We start from the raw sequence: 26,200 nt of genomic DNA, 5'->3' as shown, positions 1-26,200 counted from the left end.
ACATGTTATTTGGATGCTTTTATCCAAAGTGACTTGCAGTTGATTAGTCTAAGCAGGAGATAACCCCCTCTGAAGCAATGTGGGGTTAAGGGCCTTGCTCAAGGACCCAACAGCTGTGTCGATCTTATTGTGGCTACATCTAACCACCGACCTTGCGGTTCCAAGTTATTTACCTTAACCACTACGCTACAGACTGCCCTATGTGTGTTGGTATAAGCGTGTATATGTGTGTATGTTTCCTGTTCGTTTATATGAACCAAAGATCGTGGAAAGAAATTTGAAAATGTGATGATGACATCACATTCATTTTGTGGAAAGATTATCTAAATATCTTTAAGTTTCAGGTGAGAAATGTTACGAAAGCATGCATAAGCATTTGTCTGTTATGACAAAAGCCTAGCTAAAATGCTGATATGTCATAAATTTTTCTTTATATTTCATAGCATCTTAGCATTAGTCATTAGCCTGTTTGCGTAATATTTAAATAAATATTTAGCCACTTAGCTTAATATATATTTTGCATAATTAAGTAATTTCAGTGGATTTCAACTTTGGTCTACCTTTTTTATTATTCATTGTTCTATTTGGACCTTTTTAGAAAAACAATAGGTCTTATACCCCTCTGGAAACTTCCGGCAAGTCCAACTAGAGAGCAAAATCCAAGATTTTTGTTTTGTGAAACAGCCGTGCTATATCAAATTTGGTCATATGCTGGTCCAGCTGGGTATGAGCTGGTCAACCAGTTACCAGCTGTTTCAAAACATAACTTGAGCTGGTCAAACCATGTCAAGCTGGGAGTTGGTCTGAACTGATCAACCAGCTACAAGCTGTTTCAAAACCAAGCTTGAGCTGTTTTTTTCAGCAGGGAATGTCATTTATATGACATACAGTAAACTAGCCAGTACAAATTATCTTATCATCTCAAGTTTATGTAAGTGAACTAAGGTAAGTACAATGTTTAGTTTCAATAGTTATTGTAGCGATTGTTTCGATTATTTTATTGTAGCATGTGATACCCTGCTGGTCAAGCTGGTCTAGTTGTATTTTAAACACTTTCTGCTGGCCAACCAGTTGTTCACCAGGTGACCAGCAGCTGAACCTCAGCCACAGACCAGCTATAGCCAGCTAGAACAGTTGAACCAGCATAGAATTCGAGCCGGTCTTACCTAGAATTTTCAGCAAGGTTTGCTTGCAGTGCAGTATAGCTAGCTAGCTAGCGAGAGAGAGAGAGTGAGATAAAGTGACAGAAAGAAAGAGTGATTTAGACAAGAATCCTTAGTTTAGCTGTTCGTACAGCTGAATGCAGCAGATGGCATGTGACTTTACAAAACTGTGAGAGCATACCCCTGAAGCACTCTACTTAATGTACCAGACAGCCAGGACGCTTCCTTGTGTTGTCATATGGTAATATGAGAAGCTACATTTCATCCATTGAAATTAACTGAAAATTTAGGAAACATTGGTGCAATTATTTTTCTTGAATCCGGGAGACATTAGAAGGAATGCGTTTTTGTGTAGAATATGTAATAACTTTATATTTCCACAGAGCATTGTCCCTTTTTTCCCTCACCATTGACTTACAATGGGGTGGGCAGGGTTTCACGTTATTTTTGCAACCAGGCATTGCAGTTCACTCTGTAGCCGCTGTGCAAAAAGCCTTCAAAGGAGGCGGGTTTTTGCGGCTTGATATGAACACACCTGCAGTGCTTGCAAGCACACACCAGCTTATGTGTACACATACATGTGTGTTTGTGTGTGCCTATGTGAGCCTATTGCTGTGGCCCTCCATTTCTACTCATGTGACTGGCTGCAGGGCAAGTACAATAGCCCACCCCACACTCCTTCAGGTTCACTCATCTCATTTTGGAATGTGTACGTTCACATTTCATACTGAAGAAGATGCTTTTCAATATTGATATTGTCATGATGAATGATAATGACAAAAATGAATAGAATATTTTATAGGGTGCCAAATGTAAAGTAAAACATGTCACATTTTCCAGTGTTTTTTTTCCTCAGATTCTCGGATTTACCCTAAATACAGCATTTTCTTCAAGATTCAGGATAAATATTGTTTTTTACTTTTATTGACCAGACATACTAAATATAGGTTTTAGTTCACATACACTCAGTGACCACTTTAGGTAGACCTATACACCAGCTTGTAATGGAAATATTTAATCAGCCAATCATGTGGCAGCTACTAAATGCATAAAAGCATGCAGATGTGGTCAAGAGGTTCAGGTAGCTCGCTAAGCATCTATTGAATTAAACAGCTAGAGCCAGCATATTATTTATCTGTCAATATTCAACTTCACTGTAAAAACTGAGTCAAGGACACGAGAAGTAACAGTCACCAATATGCTCAAAACATATCGCAGGCCTGTCATGCTCACCTTAACGCACTATTGTGAACATGATGATAGCCATTTGGCAAGTGGGAATCAGTAGGCTATTCTCAGCTAGCAACTGTACAGCCACATGCTTAGTCATGCTACATGATTATAATAACGGTGTGTATATAAATTCGGACATTATCTATGACCGTGTCTCTGTTAATAGTATAGTTAATAGTGTCTCTGTTAATAGTTAATAGTATAGTCTGTTAATAGACAGGAATTAATATAGCCTAGTCCTTTTAACGTTTCACGGCCTGGCTAGAAGACCCTCTAACCCCATTGTTAAAGCTAGCTATTTTTCCTCCTTCCTCCATTGGAAGCCAGTCATCAAGGGGCGGAGCTAATTCTAATATCTTACAAAATATACAAACAATTACGTATATAACGTATATACAAATACAAACTGCAATTGAAAATATAAAATAGATATGTAATTTGGAACTTCAGATTTAAGATGGAAATAATATGTATTTTTTGCTGAAATTATATATTTAGCCTTTATATTTTGTGATTTGTCAATTCAATCTTAAAAGATGAACTAAAAGCTTTAATTATTAGCTATGTCTGTTAAATCATAAATCATAAGACATAATATTTAGCATAAAACCTGAAGAAAATGCTGTATTTAGACTAAATCTAAGAAAAAAACACTGGGAAAATGTTTTATGTGTTTTACTTTACATTTGGCACTCCATAATATTTCAAGTACATGGAGAAAAAAAAGTATGCCACCCTTTAGAATTGCTCTGTAGTACTGAAATATAATTCAATTCTCATGTTTTGTTGTGGCTGTTCTGACAAATCATGTTTAGATTTTAGTTGGTGGGGGGGTTGAGGGGGGTTAAATGCACAGAGTGAGGTAAGTCACAAAAAGCATGCTAGCATCTGTGTGCACCACATGTGGCAGGTGAACAAACAGGGGCACCATAAGCAGTATGCATAGGAGACACCAAAAACAGGTTATTTGCAAAATGAGAATCTGATGCTCTGCATTCAACAAACACTGAACTATGCAAAATATGTCGCTTTTGGGTATGCTTTGTAAAACCAACAGAGTCATGAGATTCTAAAATTAGATCATCCCCTGTAAGATGATAAGCATTTCTTTCCTTTCTACCTTTCAGGCAGTTTTTTTCCCTGTACTGTTGTTCTTGTTGCCTTGACATTTCTCAGTTTTTTTGTAACAGACATGAAAAGAAATGGGACATGTGGAAGGGCCGACTGAGGAATACGGGCTGATTTTGCACATTCCTGTTTATGCGTGCTCATAGAAGGGAGTAGGTACAACAGCAGCACTGCTGGGACTCTGAGCACAATGCATACACAAACCTCAATGCTCTTCTCCTTCTGCAGGAGATTAATATCACATTGATTCTACCCTAGAGGTCAGCCCAGTGTGAGATGTGTTGCTGGCCACACAGAGTGCTCCTGTTTCAACATGTGCTAAGGCAACCTGTTTCATTATTTGCCATAAATTTACCTTAACTGGAAATTGTAGCTGATTAGCTTGTGCCTGTGCTTGATGGTGAAACATAATGTTCCAACAGCCTCATTCTCTCTCTAAAGTCTGCTATCTTGAAACACATGCAGTACACTTAGGCAAGTACTGCACATATCTTTGAGGTAAAGCAATATTTTAAGTATATCTGATTGTGCCAAAAGCAAGTAAATTGAAGAAGGTACAGAAGAAAAACAAAGCAACCCATGTTTCGACCTTTATTGTGTATCTGAGTGAAGTTGTATTTCAATTCTGTCTGTTCACAAGAGGACAGAGGGTACAGAAGATTATGATTGTAGGGAGTGAGTGTCTGTAGTTATTGTGATTATTTCTGTGGAAAACTGAAATATGGTCTAGTGCTTTGAGTAGAGTAGAGGCATGGCTCAGTCATCGGGCAGGGGCAAAAAAGGTAGAATTGGACTGATTACTCATAAAGCGCACTGCAGGACAGTAGTAGCTGGAACATGACAGCTCTGAGTAAATGATTGACAAAGCTTTGGGCCAGTGAGCTGGGGGTCTTGCTGTGAGCAGGTGGCAGAGCTTGGGAGAAGGATGGAATAGAGACCTCTCAAAACTGGTTGGTTCTGGAACTGGCACCCAAATACAAATACTAACCAACATACAAAATCGTAGGAGATACCAAATGTTTTTGAGCCCAGTTCATCATTAATGGATATGCATGACCCAACCCACAGTAAAATGTAGCCAGCTCAAGGGCCCTAAAATGTAAAATGGGCCCTTGAGCAAGGCCCTTAACCCTGCATTGCTCCAGGGGAGGATTGTCTCCTGCTTCGTCTAATCAACTGTACGTCACTCTGGATAAGAGCGTCTGCCAAATGCCAGTAATGTAATGTAGTGTAGCCGTATAGCTAAAATATACGTATATACGAGCCTGCCTGGTATTTTCTTTTGGAAACCTCTGCACGTTTGTGGGAGAGGAAATGTTCCTCTTAATCACAGGCTGCAATACCAAACCCAGCCACATGAGGCAGCACACTGTGAGGGATGAGCCCCAACTGTAACCTCAATACTTCTGACACAATGGCCGCACTCAGCCAGAAATGGTGCCACAGACCTCTGGATAGACCAAGGAGTGTCTGCCTGTCACTACCAGACAAGTATCAGTAAATCTATGATGGCTCAGGAGGGTAAGAACGAGGTGGGTCGGATGAGGCGCCAATCTACAAGGAATGATTTGTGCAAGGGGTATGATTGATGCATGGTCTTCATGTCACTGGCTGCAGGGTCACATGAGACACCAACAAGGATCTCAAACTCGCCATCTCTCCCTCCCTCACTAGTCTCCATTATACACCTGAGCCACGTGAAGGGCGGTACAAAATCTGCCATAGTAATATGTGGTAAATATGGATGATTTGTCAAATGATAATTTTGTTTGCACATAAGAGACAACACACCCCTCAAGCCCATACTCCCTGCCCCAGCTAAAGCCCCTCGTGTGTGACACTTGTGAAAAATATCAGTGCCCCGGATAGAGATGGAGATCTGATAGAGGGAATGAATAAACAGGGACTGTGTTGACGAACCAGGAGGAGAGAGGTGCACACTGGGTTATTGAAACCTGAATAATTCCTCCTCTGTGTATTTTGGGGGGTGGGACAGGGTGAAATCCACCTGGCTTTCATTTGACTGTCAGTTCCCAGATAAAACGTGCAGGACTGTTCTGATGAAAGCAGCAAAGCACATAGGGAAGGAGGGAGGGAGGGAGAGAGAGATGGAAGAGGAGAGAGGGAGAAAAAACTGTCAGTTCTCTGAGTGACCTTAGACAGAGAAACTCAATCAAGGTTCACCAGATTGCCTTCTTTCACCCGCTATTCTTGTCATGTTTTCCACAGAGAGGCATGCCAAAAAATGATGAAAGACTGGCATGAGTGCCAGTGACACGACATTCGACACCGTCAACCTGAAATCCATTCCCTTGTCACAGACACAGTGCCTCATGGGGTAAATTGCTGTAATTTGTGTTATATGTTTCAAAGCAAGCTGAGGTGGAGACTTTTTGCTATGGGGAGATCATTTAGAGACTGCCGCCTGGAGTTTAACTAACTTGCTGTGACTGCATGTATGTATGCATGTGCGTGTATGTGTGCGTGTGTGTGTGTGTGTGTGTTTGTGCATACAGTGAGACAGTTGGGACAAATACAATTTTTCATGATTTGGCTATATACTTCACAATTTTTGATTTGTAATCAAACAATTTGCATATTAAAGTGCAGATTTCTTATATGTACATTTTGGTTTCACCATGTAGAAAGTACACTTTTTTAGTCCCCCCATTTCAGTCCACCATAATGTTTGGTACTGGCTTCACATTTGTTTATGATTAAACAGTTGCTTCCTTTGTGCAGATATACAATAGTTTGCAATATCTATCCTTTGATTCTAGGTTTTGGTCGCTTTTGGAGTCTGATATTGGCATTTGTTAACATGGACTGGAGCAAATGAAAATCAAAGAAGCCATTACGGGGCTGAGAAATAAGAAAAAAATAGTCTGAGACATAGGCCAAGCCTTATGCTTATCAAAATCAACTGTTTGGAACATCATTAAAAAGAAAAACAGCACTGGTGAACTGGCAAGAATCACAAAGGGCCTGGTAGTTCTACAGTTGATGACCAAAGAATTCTCATGACAAAAAACCCCCACACAACTGTCTGACAGATCAGACTCTTCAGGTGGCAGGCATGGATGCGTCAGTGACTACAGTCCACAAAATACTTGCCAAACTGAACTACAGAAGCTACACTACAAGTTGTAAACCACAAGACAGGATGGCCAGGCTACAGTTTGCTAAGAAGTATATAAAAGAGCCTGCTGACTTCTGGAAAAGGTCTTGTGGACATGCGAGACCAATATTGATGTGTATCAGAGTGATGGCAAGGGCAAAGTGTGGAGGCTAGGACCAATAACCAAAGCCCTAATCTGTGAAGGGTGGAGGGTGTATTATCGTTTGGGCATGCATGGCTCTACAGTTACAGTATAGACCTCAAAATTCTGAATTTCGACGATGAATTGCCGATAGCCTTCCATAGACATGGCGCAGACACAATGCTAACCATGAATGAGGCTAATCTGACGTTCTAAACGGACCTTTACATTCAGCAATGTAATCGCGTGCACCTAAAGTTGGTAACCAAATGACATTCCATAACACACCTAACAGTAGCAGCAGCCAGATACAGTAAAGCAAAGGCAAAAAGAGACCAGCTAGGTCGGCGTAAGCCGAAAACGTATAGCTAAATCACCACCGATGTTAGTTTAGACACCAACAAAGTGAGTTCAGTAAGCTAGTCAGCTAGCTCTAGCTACACGGAAAGATGGCAGTAACAGTTAGATAATGCAAGCTAGTTAACGAGCTAGCCTATAGCTTTTTTTAAAGTATTTTGCGATCTACCTCACTAGCTAGCTGACTGGCTGATATGGGGCATTTTTCATTACATATGACATGAGAGAACAAGCAATATCGCTTGCAAGATAATTGCAAATACCGTGTTGATGGCGTCTCCTAGAGATTTGCCTGAATAAATGTGTTTCAGATAGCAGAATTATCCTTGAAATGGAAAACAATGACGCTAACTATACTTTTAAATCATGCATTGTTATGCATACTAGCTATGAAAACAAAACCTTTGGTTGAGAACTGAGAACCAATGATTTATTATCAATGAATGGCAAAATAGCACTTTTTGCCAGTAGATGGCATCCGCATATAAGAAATGATTTATTCACTTTTGTTAGCTGGGCCGAATAGATTCTTCAATAAAAGTACTCAACTAAGGGGTTTAATTTTAAAGCATGTTTACAATGACCTATAAAGTATTAATTTAACTTCCCGGTGTAAAAACTAAGGAAATTAATCACAAAAAAACTACACTCAGTGAGCACTTTATTAGGTATTTATTAGACTTATTTTTTAGACTTCTACTGCTGTAGTCTAACCACTTAGTTAGAGCTATGACGCATTGAGTGTGCAGAAATGTTCTTCTGCATAGGCTACCACGATTGTAATGCGGTTATTTGTGTTACTGTCACCTTCCTGTCAGCTTTGACCAGTCTGGCCATTCTCCTTTGACGTCTCTTATTAACAAGGCGTTTCTGTCTGCAGAACTGCTGCTCACTGGATTTCTTTAGTTTTTTGCATAGTAGTCTTGGTCGTAGGTAGATTCTAAACGGACCTTTACATTCAGCAATGTAATCGCGTGCACCTAAAGTTGGTAACCAAATGACATTCCAGTTGTTGTTTTTACTGAACTATTTATGTGTTGATTGTGATGTATACTTGAGTCATTGTCCTGCTGGACAATGACTCAAGTATACATCACAATCAACACATAAATAGTTCAGTAAAAACAACAACCATGTTCTGCTCACCATTACATTACATTACATTATTGGCATTTGGCAGACGCTCTTATCCAGAGCGACGTACAACAAAGTGCATACCCATAACCAGGGCTAAGTGCGCTGAGAGACCCTGGAGGGAAGTACAATTTCAATTCCTACCCGTACAACAAAGATAAGGACCAGGGCCTATTTATTCATTTATTTTTTTAAACAACAAATAAACAAACAACAAAGCAAAAGTGACCAAACTTAACTATCCAAATACTGCTTACCTAGCCAACTAAAAATACCGAAACACACGTAAATCACAAAGACAACAATTAAGGATCACAGGGAGGTAGGGAGGGATGGGGAGAGGTGCTGCTTGAAGAGGTGCGTCTTCAGTTTGCGCTTGAAGGTGGGGAGAGATTGTACAGTTCTGACCTCAACGGGGAGTTCATTCCACCACCGTGGAGCCAGAACAGACAGTAGTCGTGAGCGTGAGGTGGAGGTTCGGAGAGGGGGAGGTGCCAAGCGGCCTGTGGAGGCTGAACGAAGTGTATCACTGCTGACCCTGTAGTGTATCACTGCTTACGCTGTAGTGTATCACTGTTTACCCTGTAGCGTATCACTGCTTACTCTGTAGCATATCATTGCTTATTCTTTAGCGTGTCACTGGTCGCCGGTAGCGTAGTGGCTAAGGTACATGACTGGGGCCTGAAAGGTTGGTGGTTCAAGCCCAGGTGTGTCCTGGGCTCTGCACTGCTCCGAAGTAACTAGGATGGGTCAAATACAGAGGACAAATTACCGCACAGTGTTCAGCAAAGTATATCTATCCATCTATCTACCCAGCATTTTCATAGCTAACCATGTAATGACCAATGACCATTATATTAACTGTTGCATAGGGATTCGAGAATGCTAATACTAACATTCTTGAGGTGGGCGAGGAGGGTTTACACCCCCATTTTGGAACTTTAGCTACACTATTTATAAGCTCATGAAAGGCAGCCAGAAACAGTTCTTGTGTCCCTATATGAAACGCTTTACTGTGATCTTATCTACGTACATGAGTGAACCGGTGTCGGTGTATACAGCCAACTAGCTCATTTAGCCTGGGTCATTGGTAGGAACAAAAACCTGCATATGCACCATCCCTCCAGGACCAGAATTGCCCACCCCTGTTCTAGAAGCATTCTGGGAGCCCAGAATTGTTATCTGGAGAGATACTGCAGAATTTATAGGATATATGCCCCCTCTAGCTGTCCAGGAGCGGGTGGCTAGTTTGGGACAATCATGGGAGGAGGCACATACTCGAGTTCAAGAGAGGGACAAGTGGCTCCTCAACCTCCTGGACCTGGCCGCAAAGTTCTGGAGCGACGTCAACGACCTTACGGCGATGCTCAATGACACGCAGCAGGCCGTCCTCGACCTCAACGGCAACGGGAACGATGCCGAGACCATCCGCCAGAGCCTGGAGACCATGCAGGTACCGAGCTGCAGTGAACACGTTCTCCCTTTGAACCGCTTCGCAAACGTTACCGCAAAATTTCCTACGACCTCACTTTCTGTCTCCTCAGACTCTCAGAGAAGACATAGACAGCTTGCAACTAAAAATACCGAAACACTACGTAAATCACTGTTACGAAACGGAAACCCAACAATGTAACAAAGACAAATGGGTGTAAAAGTTCGTAACATTTAACACACAACCACAGTAATATGTAAAGGCGTGACTGAAACGCAACACGGGATTTATCGGTTAAATAATCATTTAATATTTACAAGTTAATGATCGTCTTAATCCTAAACTTAAACCTATAACTCTAAACTATAAACTATTTACAGAGCCTCACCAGGCAGTCCATACAGCGGTCCAAGGTCGTCCGATGGTCGGTTCTTGTAAGTCCAAAAGAAGAACCGAAAACGCTGGGCTTGTGAGACTAAATAAAGTATTCTATAGTCTTGATAATTAATAGCTAAAAGTGGTAAACCTAAATAACCAAAAGGGAGAGCGAGAAGAGAATATGGCTCAAAGTAGATGAGTCTCAAGAAGATTATTCAAATGATGATTCGTATGGTGATTCAAATGGCGATTCTGATGAGATGACGACGTCCAGCTGTTATATAGTCGTGCATCTTTTAATCCCACGTCGCGCCGCGATCCCTCGTCTCCGGGCGACGTAAAGGCATCCTGGTCTCCGCAGCATCTGCATGGCCAGCTGGTTCCTCCGCGACGGTCGTCATGGGCATCCACCGAGGCAGGTCACCCGGCAACAGGATGCACTCCTACCTGTATAGGGAAAAACCAGCACGCGGCAATACCCAGCCAAAAACTCCAAACAGTACCCTTAAAATTACATCCCTAGATCTAACCTTATAATACACTGGGATGTAACACCCCCACCCTTAAGACAATAAATACATCCTTATTTATTGTCACATTCGTATGTACGGGACAATGCGTCGGCGACAACATTATCCCGCCCGCGGATGTGTCGAATGTCCAAATCATAACCTTGCAGGAATAAGCTCCACCGCATAAGACGTTGGTTATGATTACGCATACGGTGAAGAAAGACAAGCGGATTATGATCCGTCTGTATAACGACGGGGCGTAATGAGGAACCAACATACACATCAAAGTGCTGTAAAGCCAGAACCAGGGCTAAAGCTTCTTTTTCAATTGTGGAATATAGCCGCTGATGTCGGTCAAATTTCCTCGAGAAGTAGCACACTGGGTGGTCGACACCAAGAGTGTCTTCTTGCAGAAGAACGGCTCCGGCCCCACAGTCACTTGCATCCACTGTAAGTTTGAAAGGATGGGTAAAATCGGGAGCAGAGAGAACTGGCGTGCTGACTAGCAAAGCTTTCACGTTCTCAAACGATCGTTGGCACTGGTCAGTCCAAGCGTAAGCGGTCTTAGGACTGAGAAGGTCTGTCAACGGTGAGGCGACTGCAGAAAAGTTTCTGCAGAAGTTGCGGTAGTAACCTACCATCCCCAAGAACCTCCGCAACTCGCGGCGCGATTTGGGAGCTGGGAATTTAACCACAGCCTCCACCTTAGAGTCCACCGGACGTACCTGTCCGCGTCCCACAACTTTGCCCAAGTATGTGACAGTTGCTTGGCCAAACTCACATTTTGCCAAGTTGACTGTCAAATTGGCAGCAGACAGACGGTCAAAAAGATCTCCTATCTGTTTAACATGCTCGGTCCAAGAAGTGCTGTAAATGACCAGGTCATCTAAATATGCTTCGCAACCAGGCAGGTCAGACACAACAAGGTTAACTAACCTCTGAAACGTAGCAGGAGCATTCCTCATACCAAAAGGCATCACCGTATACTGCATGAAAGTATCTGGTGTCACAAAAGCAGAAATCTCCTTAGCGCGTTTCGACAGGGGAACTTGCCAATAACCCTTAAGCAAGTCAAACTTGCTTACATAAGCAGCGGAACCCACTCGGTCTACACAGTCATCCATTCGAGGTAAAGGGTAACAATCAGGTTTAGTGATTGTATTTACTTTCCTGTAGTCTGTGCAAAAACGAAAAGTGCCATCGGGTTTACCAACGAGCAGGCAGGGGGAACTCCAATTGCTTGAGCTAGGCTCAGCTATTCCATTCTGTAGCATGTAGTTCACCTCCTTCTTAAGCTGTGCTCGTTTCTCTGGGTTAACACGATAAGGGTGCTGCTTAATTGGGGAACAACCACCTACGTCTATGTCATGCTCTATAAGGTGAGTGCGAGTAGGCACATCAGAAAACAGAGACAGGTGCGAATGAATAACTCCGGTAATGTCTGCACGTTCAGTACTAGACAGATGGGACAGCTGCACCTCAAGGCTGCCCAAAAATTCAGAATTCTGCAACCTGCCTTCCGTCATACTCTTCGGGGGTATAAACACATCTCCCTCCTCCTGTTCGGGAGGAGTAAGGATAACGCCCGACAGTGCCACACCTTTCACCTCACCATCCTCCTTAGCTTGGCGATCCAAGTAGGGCTTGATCATGTTGACGTGACATAACCTACTCCTTTTCCTGCGATCAGGAGTGGCTATCAAGTAGTCACGGTCACCCACTCGCTGTTCAATAAGATAAGGGCCGCTATAGCGCGCTTGCAAAGCGGATCCCGGAATGGGCAGGAGCACCATAACCTTATCACCAGGTGAAAAGATTCGCAACTCTGCCCTGCGATCAAACCAGCACTTCATTCTCTTTTGAGAAGTCTTCAGGTTTTCTCTCGCTAACTCGCCTGCTCTATGCAATTTAAAGCGAAAATTGCACACAAAATCAAGCAGGTTCGTGTGACTGTCCTCTGACAACCACTTCTCCTTGAGCAGCTTCAGAGGACCGCGTACAGAGTGGCCAAAAACTAACTCAGCAGGGCTGAATCCCAGAGATTCTTGAACCACCTCCCGCACTGCAAAAAGCATTAAATGCACACCCTCATCCCAGTCCTTCTCAAACTCAAGGCAGTATGCACGAAGCATAGACTTGAGAGTTTGATGAAACCGCTCAAGCGCCCCCTGCGACTCTGGATGGTAAGCACTGGAGGGACAATGTTTAACTGCTAGCTGGTCTAGCACTTGAGCGAAAATGTTAGACATGAAATTGGTCCCTTGGTCAGATTGAATAATCCTAGGAAGACCAAAGAGGGTAAAGAATTTAATGAGCGCCTTAACAACAACCGGCGCGGTTATCTTCCGCAAAGGTATCGCCTCGGGAAATCGAGTGGCCGCGCACATTATGGTGAGCAGGTACTGGTTACCAGACTTAGTCCGTGGCAACGGACCCACACAATCAACAAGAATCCTTTCGAACGGCTCCCCAACCACTGGAATAGGGTACAGTGGAGCCGGCGGAATCTTTTGATTTGGCTTCCCTGTGACAATCACAAAGACAACAATTAAGGTTCACAGGGAGGTAGGGAGGAATGGGGAGAGGTGCTGCTTGAAGAGGTGCGTCTTCAGTTTGCACTTGAAGGTGGGGAGAGATTCTACAGTTCTGACCTCAACGGGGAGTTCGTTCCATCACCGCGGAGCCAGAACAGACAGTAGTCGTGAGCGTGAGGTGGAGGTTCGGAGAGGGGGAGATGCCAAGCGGCCTGTGGAGGCTGAACGAAGAGGTCTGGCAGGGGTGTAGGGTCTGATGATTTTTTGTAGGTAAGCTGGGGAAGACCCCTTAAGTGCTTGGAAGGCTAGCACCAATGTTTTGAATTTGATGCGAGCCATGACAGGCAGCTAGTGGAGGGAAGTAAGCAGGGGGGTGACGTGTGAGTATTTGGGAAGGTTGAAGACCAGACGAGCTGCTGCATTCTGGATAAGTTGGAGGGGTCTGATGGCGGATGCTGGGAGGCCAGCCAAGAGGGAATTGCAGTAGTCCAGGCGGGACAGAACCATCGCTTGGACCAGAAGCTGGGTCGAGTAGGGGGTGAGAAAGGGGCGGATTCTCCGTATGTTGTATAGGAAGAACCTGCATGACCGGGTCACCGCCGCAATGTTCTCGGAAAGGGACAGTCTGCTGTCCATCACCACGCCAAGGTTCCTTGCACTGGGTGATGGCGTGAGTGTGGTATCCCCGAGGGAAATGAAGAGATCCAGATGGGGAGAGGTATTAGCAGGGATGAATATCATTTCAGTCTTACCTGGGTTGAGCTTTAGATGGTGGTTGTCCATCCAGCTCTGGATGTCACTCAGGCAAGCAGAGAACCTGTGTATCAGATGGTGGGAACGAGATGAAGAGTTGGGTATCGTCCGCATTGCAGTGGTAGGATAGCCCATGTGCAGTGATCACAGGGCCAAGGGAACCAGTGTAAAGAGATCCCTTGACCCTGTGGTCTGAACTGAAGAGGGGGGTATCCCAAGGATATCAAGGCTTCTGAAAAGTTCTGTGTAGAGGAATTGTCAAAAATCCCTCCAAATGTGTTATCTTATCAAAAATTATAGGTAAAGCCTAGTGGCTGTCATCTTTGCCAAAAGATGGTGCTAATAATTGTGGAACATGTTTTTTTGGGGGAAATGCATTTTTTATTAGAAAAATTTAAGATTTTGGTTAATTCCATTGAATCATTAATAAATCACACTAATGTGTGCATGTTGGAAAATAAAGCTGAATATGTTTTTAGTTTACAGCACTTGTGAAGATTTATCAGGGGTGGCAATAATTCAGGAGCCCACTATGTTTCTTTTTGAGGTTATACATATTTACATATATTTCTATGTGAAATCTTTTTTAGTTTCCTGCATTCAGCTGTCTGCCTGTTTTTCAGTGGGTTGGAGTTATATGTAATGGCTTTAATGCATAACCCTCAACTTTAAATGAAAGGTTATTGGCTCGCACAAGCATTTACGTAATGTTATGAGCTTAATTGTTTTGATGAAATTTTACTGGAGGTAAAGTAAAGTACCTTGCTTTATGGAACAGTCATTGCATCCATCTTGGCATATCAAAAGGTCTTGCACCTGTTCCCCTGAATCCCTGGTGAGGCCCTTTGCAGCCTTTTGTCTTTTTTGGTCAGTGAACCTGGGCAGATGGGTAACTGGGCAAGCAAACAAATGATGCTCTTGACATGCAGCTTCTTGACCATAATTTATTTGCCTTCCTGAACAGTTTGTATTCACACATAGAATAGATTCAGTAACCACACAGACCTTTGCCCCATTAACTATTACTGGAAGCTTGAGCAGTTCAAATCCTGCTGGTCCATTGTGCAACTGCCTTTTATGTCCATCAGTGCCTTTCTCTGTTATTTATGATGCAAAATTAATTTCTGGGATTGTGTTCATAAAGATATTAATGCCAGCACCCTGTCAGACATTTTACCAGAGCTTCTACTTTAAATATACAGCAAAAGTAGGTGCCTGAAAAAGTGCTATGAACTAAGATGAAAGTAAAGGAAATTGCACTGCATGAGGGAGACAGGGATGGGAGTGATAGGGGTGATGATTTGATGGCTCCCCCTAACTGACAAGGATGGTCTCAAATGGCTTCAACCTCTTGTCTTCCACTCTTTGAATCCTGAAATGGAATATTGTTGCCAATTAGCTCTAACATAACTATAAGCCTCAGGAAGATTGATAGAATTAGCATTTGTCACAATGCACACAGAATAGGTATAGATAAATACACACAGCAATAGACTGATATGTCAGGACTCAGGACAGATGAATCAACCAGGAAGTTTGCAGAATAGATGCTTTCATTTAGATCTAGGCAGGTTAAACAGGCAGGGGTCAACCACCGACAGACAGAAAGATCAGGGGTAATCAAAGGCGTGGTTGATGTCACAAGCGAGAGTCCAAGTAAGGCAAAGGTACAGAGGGTAATCCAGCAATTTTCAATCAGAAATTCAGTAAAGATGGATCAAATCCAAGACCAAGAATCAGAATCCAACCAGTTAACACACACAGTAAAAGGCAATCAGAAAAGTGCTGGAGAGTAGGAGACAAGCACATTACAATCTGGAAAATTGACAAAAACATATGGGTATATACACTCAATGTGCACTCGATTAGGTATTCATTAGACTTATTCTCATTAACAAAGCATTTCTGCCTGCAGAACTGCAGCTCACTGGATGTTTTTTGTTTTTCGCAGCATTCTCTGCAACCTAGACTGCTGTGCATGAAAATGCCAGGAGATCAGCAGTTTAAGAGATACTTAAACCATCCTGTCTGGCACCAACAAACGATCAAAGTCACTGAGATCAAATTTTTTTTCCCCATTCTGATGGTTGATGTGAACATTAACTGAAGCTCCTGACCCCTATCTGCATTTTATGCATTGCACTGCTGCCACACAATTGGCTGATTAGATAATCACATGAATAATTAGGTGTCCAGGTGTACCTAATAAAGTTCTCAATGAGTGAATACACATGTAAATGAACTGAAATGACAAACAGGTGTGAGTGTGGAGAACAAGTAACAAGACACAGGTGAAATCAATGAATGAAAGGACTATGGAAAGCGAGAGCGGACAAAAAAACATGGGCATGAGGCATGAAACAGAAAACGCCAAAACAGAACAGATATGGAGTATGACATGATATGCATCACAGATAATGCAGTCAGCAAACAAAGGACTTTGACACAAATAGTTTCAGAATTCAGGGCCTAGTGGGGAGTGTTATATTATTATGTTATTTTGTTATATGGCTCTAAATAAATGTTTTTTTTTAATAAATAAATAAGGATTCACTGATGCTTTCTGGGCGGCACGGATGGTGCAGTGGGTAGCACTGCTGCCTCACAGCAAGGAGGTCCTGGGTTTGAATCCCCGTCGGCCGGGGCCTCTCTGTGCGGAGTTTGCATGTTCTCCCCGTGTCTGCGTGGGTTTCCTCCGGGTACTCCGGTTTCCTCCCACAGTCCAAAGACATGCAGGTTAGGCTGATTGGAGAGTCTAAATTGCCCATAGGTATGAGTGTGTGAGTGAATGGTGTGTGTGCCCTGCGATGGACTGGCGACCTGTCCAGGGTGTATTCCTGCCTTTCGCCCAATGTATGCTGGGATAGGCTCCAGCCCCCCTGCGACCCTGTTCAGGATAAGCGGGTTAAGATAATGGATGGATGGATGGATGATGCTTTCTGTTTGATGACTAACATTAATTTGACTTGACTAAAGCAATCTAAAGGCACAGGCTTCTTATATGAAAGTGATTCTTGTATACATCTTCAATACAGCAAGGTATTGTTTGATATCACTGTGTATGCATTTTGATCTGAACTTCGGGGGTAACAGGTTTCACACCTCAGAGAGAGATTCTCTTTGCTTGTATTTGTGTTTACCTGCCTTACCAGAATACAAGTGAATGAAATCATGGTGAGCTCACTGAAGCAGCCAGATATTCCTTTTGAACAAGCCATTTCTGTAAGGCACAAAACAAGCAGCTTTAATGGGTATTCTTCTTTTACAGCTAAGTTGTATTGTGTTCCTTAGGAGGAAAATGATTCCTCATAGTGTTTTTGGAGAACCTGGTAGACAATTTGCCAGCCTGAAATTATGGAAATAATCCTGGGAGAGTGAATATTTCATAAGAAACATGTTCATGGCTGAAATGAAAATGGAAACTGTAAAATGTGCACTCAATTTCACAGTCAATTTTTGGACTTGAATACATCCTTGCTGCGGTGCAAAATGAACCTTGTTAATTGCCTCTTCTTATATGTTTGCCATACAGGGAAATGCATTTGGTAATACCCTGTTGAATAAAACAGAGGGCAAACTTGTGAAGTGAAGGCACCATCAGGTGTTTGCTGGCAAGTCATAGATATTATGTTTCTTCATTTATATAATGCAAATCTCACTGAGTAAAATCAAAAGCCTGAGTAAAATATACAATTCAACCAAGGGATTGGTTTTGTGGATGTTCTGTTCTCCAAACATAAAATTATCACAGTCACATCACAGTTTTCCACATTTTGCATTTTAAGTTTCCACTCCTTATTTGGAATTGCATTTTTTTATATAGACTATCCAATCTCTCCAACCGCCACTGTGAATTTGGCTTGCAGCCAGTTGAAAATAAAAATAAAAATAAATGGAAATGTGTTCATATAGTGACATATAGTGTCATATTATATTGCCTATTCCACCATTTTCCATTAATAATTCACTTCAGAATTTAATGGATGTTAATAGATGTTAATTGAGACTGTGAAGGAATTTTCTTTATCTGCTCTTAATTACTTTTCAACTTACCTTCCACTGACCTATCATTTTTTTCCCTGAATATACAGAGTAATTTACTGGGTCATTCCGTGTCAAATCAGACCAAATCCAGGCACCATCTCAGATGTTTTTGTTAATTTCCAATGTTTTTAGGCCCTTGATATTATTTAATTTTTACACTCTCAAAAATGCCTTATTTTGGAAGCCATGCTTAGGCATTAATATCTTGAAAAGTATTAACACAAACATGTTCTCAGTATGAACTATTAAAAGTTTGTACTGCATGCCTATTGATTTTCTATAAGGTTTGGAAAACATTAAGATTTGGAAAAAAGGCAAAATTCCTAAATGAGAGTGATATTGAGGGTACTAAAAACCCACATATTTGCACCAATATAATACACAATATAATAATAATAATAATTTGTTCTTCAAATACAATCTTATATTAATTTTGTGCCAATATTTGAAGTCTCTACCACCAATGGACATGAAGATATTATGAATGAAACAAGACGTGGTAGCATATTTTGGTCATTTTTATAGGCCCAAAATGGTATGTGGGATAGCTAGTAGGAACATAAAAATGTACATGGAAATTGCTTGATGTATAGTTATTAAGGGTAAATAGCTTTACAATGTAAAATTACATGTATAAACACATCCAACATTTTATGTGGAATCACATTTAGATACTCCCACTGGAGCTTGAGATGGCCATTTTGGATACCACTTAGAGGTTTTATCAAAATATTGAGCTTATTTTCAATATCTAGGTATTACCTTACCAGAGACACAATTCCCATCTCAAACGCCTTCTATTCCAATGAACATACTGAAAACATGTTTATCCTTTTTTTCTTACAATTCCTATTGCGCAGGAATTCAATATTCATGGAGATTAAATTAAAAAAATTATAAACATCCTAACATGGACGTATTTACTGGCCCTAGTTTTGGAACCCATTCATGATATAGACATGCTTTGAACAAAATCTGAGACGGTGCTGCAAGAACCTTATCTGATTTGACACGGAATGACCCTACTATGAAAAGTAACATCCTGATTACAATTGAGCTGTGACAATGGGATAACTGTTCTTAATCTCGCGGTTCACCATTGACCAATCTTGAATAGGCCAGAATTAACAAACGAGCCTTTTTGTAAAGAAATCCCCCATTTCCAGACTAATCAAGCGTTTGCACTGGAGACATGAATGCTAAGTTTTTACCGTTTCTTGTGCAGAAAAGCTAAATTCCTCATGGGCGGGCACCAACGCGCTGCCCGTCCCCTCTATCTTCCTGATTGGCTTCGACGTGATAGGCGTTCATCGTAGTTCCACATGGAGTCTCCGTCTCTCTGTGTCAGTAAAATCAAGCTTCGCAGGACTTCGGTGGAGATGCTATTCTTACAGTTGAACGTTAAATTGACACTCGTACTGACTGAATGACAGCAAACCTACCACTACATTTTTAAAGAGGTTAGTGGAGATTAAGGTTTTGTTTACTTTTTGAAGCCATAGCTTATTCGCTTCCTCGTTGGCTACATTAGAATATTAATGTTTCACCTGCAAAAGTAAAGAAACAATATATCCAGACATGAGGTCGCCTCGGGAAATATTATATTTGCTAGGAGTGCAGGACACGTTTATTTTTGTTTTGATTTTATTTTCCTTGGCGAACGCAACAGTCTCTGTGTATTATGGACACATTGTGGAAAACGCACCGGCACATACCCGAGTGGACGGGTTACTTCTACCTGTTGGAGAAAAATGCCGTAGTTTTCTTGGAGAATCTGGACACAGTGTGGCATTAGAAGGAGATGGTGCGTCTGATTTTATTTTTGCTTGCAAGCCCGAACACGGACAACTCTTTCTGAAAACCACGAAAACTTTGGACAGGGAAGAAATTGCAACGTACACTTTAAGCGCTGCCCGGTCTGGCTGTTTCAATAGCACCCTGGAGATAAAAATCACAGTGCTGGATTTGAACGACAACATACCTCGATTCATCAGTAAAAAGAAAAAGATTGAAGTCAACGAACTCATCCCAGTAGGTTCCGAACTGGTTCGATTTTATGCCGTGGATCGAGACAGTGGACATAACAGTGAAATCACTTACTATGCATTCCCACAAAATGAAAATATATTTGTCATTCCCAAAACTGGGCAGGTGATGCTGGTTAATTCTCTTAAAGGTATAAATAATATCACCATTCACATTATTGCGAAAGACAACGGAGACGTAGCGCTAGAAAGCGAGCCGGCGACACTTGAAATTGATGTTGGGGGTTCTCTCTTTAAAGTTAGGAAGCCGAGAGCGGTTTCCGAGGAACTGTTTTACACCGTAATGGTCTCTGAAGATGTGAAAGTAGGAGATATGATTTTTACAGTTCCTGATATGAAGTTTGAGAAGAGGCGGTTCGAGGTTATCTCCGAAGCAGATTCTCCGGTCCAGATCGAACGAGACTCTGGCAGACTTTATATGGCTCAGAGCTTGAAGAGTCCGGCAGAGGTGATGATTAAAGTCCAGAACCTAAAAGGTAAGGATGGGATTTTTCCTGTTCTTAATGTCTCATCGGTAAAAAGTAGTAGGCTAATTTAATAGCCTACAAATGGAAAGTTAATCTACCTCTCAACAATTCTATTTGAGCCATTTCATTTGTGTGCTGATTCCCCATGAGTTGGGCTACATTGTGCCTTATCGTATTTTATTGTGTTCTTCTCACTGATGCCATGCATTCGGGAATGCACTCGAGTTATTGGGTTGCAATGACTTGCGCCGTAACCGACAGTTTTCAAACCATAATATATGATCGAATTTATAGCATATCTTATGTTGTGACATTTGTGATATGTCTTTCCATATATAATTGTTTCAAACCGTCGTAACCCCTCTCGGATATCAGCGGCATTGTTCAAATCGTGGGCACCAGTACGGACAGGTGTCCAGCGTGCGCTGTCTGGGAACTAATGGAGGTAGAGCTACTGGTGTGAAGCGAATTTAGCGACGCGCCTGAAATTTAAATAGAAAAGTTAAATTGGAAAAGGGGGACTGAACCGTGCACTGTGGCTTCTGTGGGAGGAGGCAGGACTATAGGCGCCGGACAACAAGCATAGTACACATCCATTCATTCATTCATTGATTTATTCATTATCGGGTTATGCCACCGTGGAAAATATATAGGCGAACCTAATGGGGTTTTCTGACATTCTGTGAGCCCTATCATGATTTTCATACACAGTACAATCTTCAGTGTGAAACCGCCATTTCATTCCTCTTCACATAGCTTATTCAGGTTAAATGTTCACTGAAGCCTATCATTTTACTTGTGTAGCCTGTATAAATAATGTCATGATTTGAAGTAATATGTGGTCTTTGATTACCTGTGCATGATCCATTAAGAGCTGTGTGGTTTATAAAGCTATTTATTTGCTTTCAGACGTATGTTAGCTACAAATATTACAGAATAAATAGAGATAATAGGTTAATATTGAATCATTCTTGTTATTTTGATAAATATTCTGGGGTGGACTTGTTTTGCGCTCTAGAAATAGGTTAACGATTGCATGTTTATTTCACGTCGCTCTAGTCGTGATCTGATATACTGCCTACTCTGATTTACATATAGGCTTGGTAAGGTGTCCCTACGGTTTAGTTGAAGGCTAACGCATGTGCGTCAGGCCTGTTTCACGTCTGAGGACAACTGGCAACCCAGCATTTGCTTTTTTTAAATCCCATGAAGATGTCTAGGTTATCAAAGCGTTCTTCATCGAATTCCACTAAGCAAACATTTTCTGTGCGTTTTAGTCAGTCAACGAGGCTACAAAGGCTATGGCAATTTACCATTTGCCATGTAGCCTTCGTTTTAATAAAACGTATTCTCAATTCAACATAATCAATGTTAAGCATTTTCCAGAACAGTACTGCGTGTGTTTATGAAATGAATGTGCTGTTTTCAATCATGAGTGAGCACAATCTGAACTGAGTTTCCCCTCCCATGTCATTAAACGTTAAGGTGAGAGTGCCGTCAAACAAAGGTAAATATTGGGGAAAGCTCTTAAAATTGCAGGATCCGCACATTTGTACGACAGTTGATTAGTTAAAAGTGTGGGTCTGTTGTATATCGCAACTTTATAAGTGAACCTACATCGTCTGTTTGTTTGAAGTAATTACGTTTATTTATCCACCTGGAGAATCAGATAGCACATGTGGACTCACAATTCCAAACAACGTGCAGCAGGCACAACGGCTTGTTTATTTAAGGGACAATTCCAGTTAACGCCAATCTGACGTCTTTCTATAGTCAATAAACAATAACGCCAGGTCGTTTGAAGCACTGATTACAGGACTAATCCAAAATAAATCGGTCATACAGCAGTGTTAAATTATACCAGAGTATCAGTTCCTGACCTGTAGCATGTTCATCTGATTTACATTGTATATTTTCAAGGAAGCATAAATTAAGTGCAGGTCTCGTAAGCATTGCGACGAAATGCAAGTAGGCCCTAATTGGTTACTTGCTTGTCTGCGTATTTTTATAGCTACTATTTCCAAATGGAATGGAGACCATTTCCAAAGTCTCATAGACAGCATCGACAGCTACAATTAAAAAAAATTAAATTAAATTAAAGACTCGATTAATTAACAACTAGATGGTCTAATTTTCATTAGCGTGGCCAATTCAATAAAATTTTATTTGTATAGTGGTTTTTTACAGAATACGCTTCAGAGTAACAGAAGGGCAGAAGGGAAAAGGGCAAACACCAGGTCTGAAATGGCAAGTTGCAAGCACACCTGGTTGGGTTGTCTCCTATCTGATATGATTATGCGGAAGCAGAATAATTTGTAATGGGATAACTGTGGCATTTATACTTTTAGGAAAGGGGTTCTGATGCATTTTAAGCTGGAAGTGATGGCTGAGAAAATATCAAGGCAGACTCTCCCGCGGATGAGATGAAATTCTGAAGCAGTTAGTCGTCCGTGGCTCTGTAATTTCACAGTGCTTGTGTGCCGGGGGTGCTTTGCTTGGAGAAGAACTTCTGGTGCACAAGGAACAAGGCCAGCCATACCCGCTCATAGCAGGGGAACTGTACAGCAGTATTCAAACTTGTTTTGGTTAGCTCTGGAGGAATTCACTTTCCATGCGTTCAGGGAAAGGGACTGAATCGAATGGTCTTCGGGGAGATAATTATATTCTTGAAACAATTGTCTAGCTCCATCACTAGCACATTCCTTTTGCATGATTGTGAAGGGTAATGTTTATTTTCTCTGTGCTCAGATGAGAACTTTAGATGAAGCGGCTCCATCTGTGCATAGGGTGGGCTTTTTCCTTGCCACTTTTTTTCTCCATTTGTCTTTGATTTCTGACACTTTGCGTGGCTCCTGAAATACCATCCAGGGAAGTAGGACATATTTACTTTCGCAAGTCAAACCAGCTGAGCTATTTACTAAAAACCTGTACAAGTATATGCCATGATGCTGTGCCTTGGATTCTCCTCAAAGATGGTTTATTTTTGGTGGTGAGCATGCATGTGTGTGCGTGTGGGCAAGCGTATGTGCTTTGTGCATTCTTAAGCCTGTGTGGCATAACTGGTAATGTGTAGGCATGTTTCCTTGCAAACCACCAGCGTTGGTTGGTGACTCATTTTGGCTTCAGACCTGTTTAATTAACAAGCTGGGCGTACGCTGAAGCTCTGCAGTTTATATGTCCCGCACCATTACAATGCTGTGTGCATATGTGACACTGCAGGGCTTCTCTCTAATCCTCCTAAAGACGATCCCCGTGGTGTCTCTATTGGCTTGGTAAACACTGATAATGGCTTGTGTGTTGTACATGTGGTGCATTCCTTCATCGCTCACTTACAAGCACTTTATTCCTCCCTCAAGGGATGGAGGCACCCATGAAAGTTTGAAAAGTACCAAGAAACAACTTATCTTTCCTGGAACAGTGCAAAATACTCTGCATTAAGTGCTAGCCTGGGGAGGGAGGGAGGAATGGAGGGAGAGAGAGAGATGGAGCAAGAGAGAGGGTGGGGCTTGCGTTATACTGTATCGGCACTGTTACAATACCTGTTGTCTTCAATGTCAAAGGGGAGAAGTTAATTCAAAGAGAATTCTTATTCATATTCATCCTTATATTCAACAGAAGGAATTTGATGGTCCTTCCTGAAGGTTTGACTTTCCTCTTTCCTCCCTCCCAGTCAGTAACCTGGCTCACACTAATCACTGTGTGCTTTTCAGGGAAAGGGGGGGACCGTGGGATAGAGGCCCCAGTTTGGTTACGCCTGCACACTGGACGGACCTCTTGCTCGTGTGGGGAGGCACCCTTCCCCACTCAACACCATACCCCTGAATAACCCCCCCCGCCCCCTCTCCCCGGAGACTTCTGGCAGGATGAACGCGTGCATAATTATGCCCTGCATCCTTTGTGTCCCACGCACACCCAGTCATTCAGAAGAGCTTTTCTGCACCCCTCAGCTCCCTCATGCATGCCCAGTCTAGCGTAGGGCTCGCGCCCCGATCCAGGAGCCAGGTCTCCGACCGGGCAGTCAGTGCCGTCAGTGTCGGCAAACTCTCACTGTTGCAAGATTACTTCGTTTCGTGTTTTTGTTTTTTGTCCTTAGTTTCCATAGATTTCCCAGTCCTAATTATTAGGTTGGCCTGAAAGATGGCCTGGTTGTTGCAGTATAACCTTTTTCTAGCAAAACCCGTGGATGAGCAGTGGACTTCTGATGGCCAAGACTGCTGTCTTTGGAGGAGCTGTACTTTCCATTCAGAACAACTTCTGGCTATGAGACTTGCCATCACATTTATACTTTTATTACTGTATTACTGGTAATGCTTTAGTTGCTAGTTGGGTAATTGAAATTGACAAGCTTGTCTGAGCTTGCTTGGGACACCAGAAGAAATGTTCCACAGGTGCCACAACATAACTGCCCTCGACTGAATGAGTAATGGCTTTCGTTAGGCAAAAGCTGAGATTGCCCAGTTCAATTCTCCTTGGCTGAAAAATGTGACTGTATTTAGCTGTACAAAACACTGTCCTGTCATCAAATTGTTATGGTGGAAAAAACATGCTTTCATACATTATCTCTGCTTCATTGCTCCTTACTGTTAAATCTTGATGGCAGCATGATGTTTGATTTATTTCTTGCAGCTAGAGGCCCAATGAAATTCTCTGTCTCACCTATTTTATTAGTCCCTGCAATTAGCCCATTTTCCCTTCTTGTACCTAGCCCAGGGGGTCAAGCCTGAGACTTCATACATGTATATTAGGCCTTTATGTAAATATACATACATTACAGTCCTATCTTATGTGATATAAGCATACCCTCAGGGGTATTGAGTTTGTGTATCTGAGAGGAAGGGAGAGAGAGAGGGAGAGAGAGGGAGAGAGAGACGTAAGAAAGAATGCTGCAGGATACATCATCGTGAGGGAGAAAACCTTTTATAGGGTGGTCCTTTTTTGTAAATTAAGCCCTACAGACCAGGCCAGTCAGTTTGAATCAGTGTCTCACCTTGGATGGCACAGAAAAGCACGATTTCCCATGAGCATGCCGTTACGCGAGCGCGTTTTCACGGACGGGGGGCTGAGGACGTGCCTGGCACCTCGCCATCGCTGTTCTTTCGGACCGTGCTGTTGATGGCCGTTGTTATTCTGTTGAGGGCTGACTGAGTCCGCTCTGCCTTTGGAGACAAATGCCTAGATTGCCCTCTTTTATTTCGGGGGGGCGGGGGCCACACACCCAGACTCTCTCCCCATAACGCTATACAGAAGTGAAACTACCTACAATGCAGTCCATAAGTATTTGGACGGTGGTACCGTTTCTGTTTTGACTCTACTCCAGAACATTAGATCTGAAAAGAAATAATGAATATGAGGCTAAAAAACCCTAGACTGTCACCTTTAATTTAAGAGTATTTACATCCATTTTGCTGGAGTACAGAGCCAAAAGAACAGAAATTGTACCACTGTTCAAATACTTCAATACACTGTATATCGATGAATGTCATATACTCTGAGTTGAGGGGGAGGACTCTGGGGGTGGCGAGGGGAAGGGGTCTGCTCTTGTGTGAAGGACCATGATGCAGTGCTATGCAAAGCTTCTGCATCACAACTTCCTGCCAACCGCTAACCCCCCCTGGCCTGCTCTTTCACTCTGCATGTTGTTTGATACTTTTGTTTGCTGCCCCTTTCTGTTAATTGAACTTCACGCCCCAGCCTCAGCTATCCTGCCCTTGTGTTATAATAGGGTTATTGACAGGATGCACTGTGTGGCCTGGGGGATGG

The 26,200-nt window shown here is 42.3% G+C and overlaps 1 protein-coding gene across 1 annotated transcript in view; it reads left to right on the top strand.

Annotated features, from left to right (window-relative positions):
* The first annotated feature begins 19,506 nt into the window (after positions 1–19,506).
* The window catches only part of si:dkey-22o22.2 (neural-cadherin), a 116,018-nt gene continuing 109,324 nt past the window's right edge, over positions 19,507–26,200 (top strand). Inside the window, exon 1 of the mRNA XM_061241144.1 lies at positions 19,507–20,449. Coding sequence (XP_061097128.1) covers positions 19,507–20,449 — 943 coding nt within the window. The remainder of the gene's footprint in view (positions 20,450–26,200) is intronic.

This window comes from Conger conger, chromosome 1 (genome assembly GCF_963514075.1).
Source record: "Conger conger chromosome 1, fConCon1.1, whole genome shotgun sequence".
Classification (NCBI taxonomy): domain Eukaryota; kingdom Metazoa; phylum Chordata; class Actinopteri; order Anguilliformes; family Congridae; genus Conger; species Conger conger.
The sequence above is the reverse complement of the archived record's forward strand: the minus strand, read 5'-3'. Positions and strand labels throughout refer to the sequence as shown.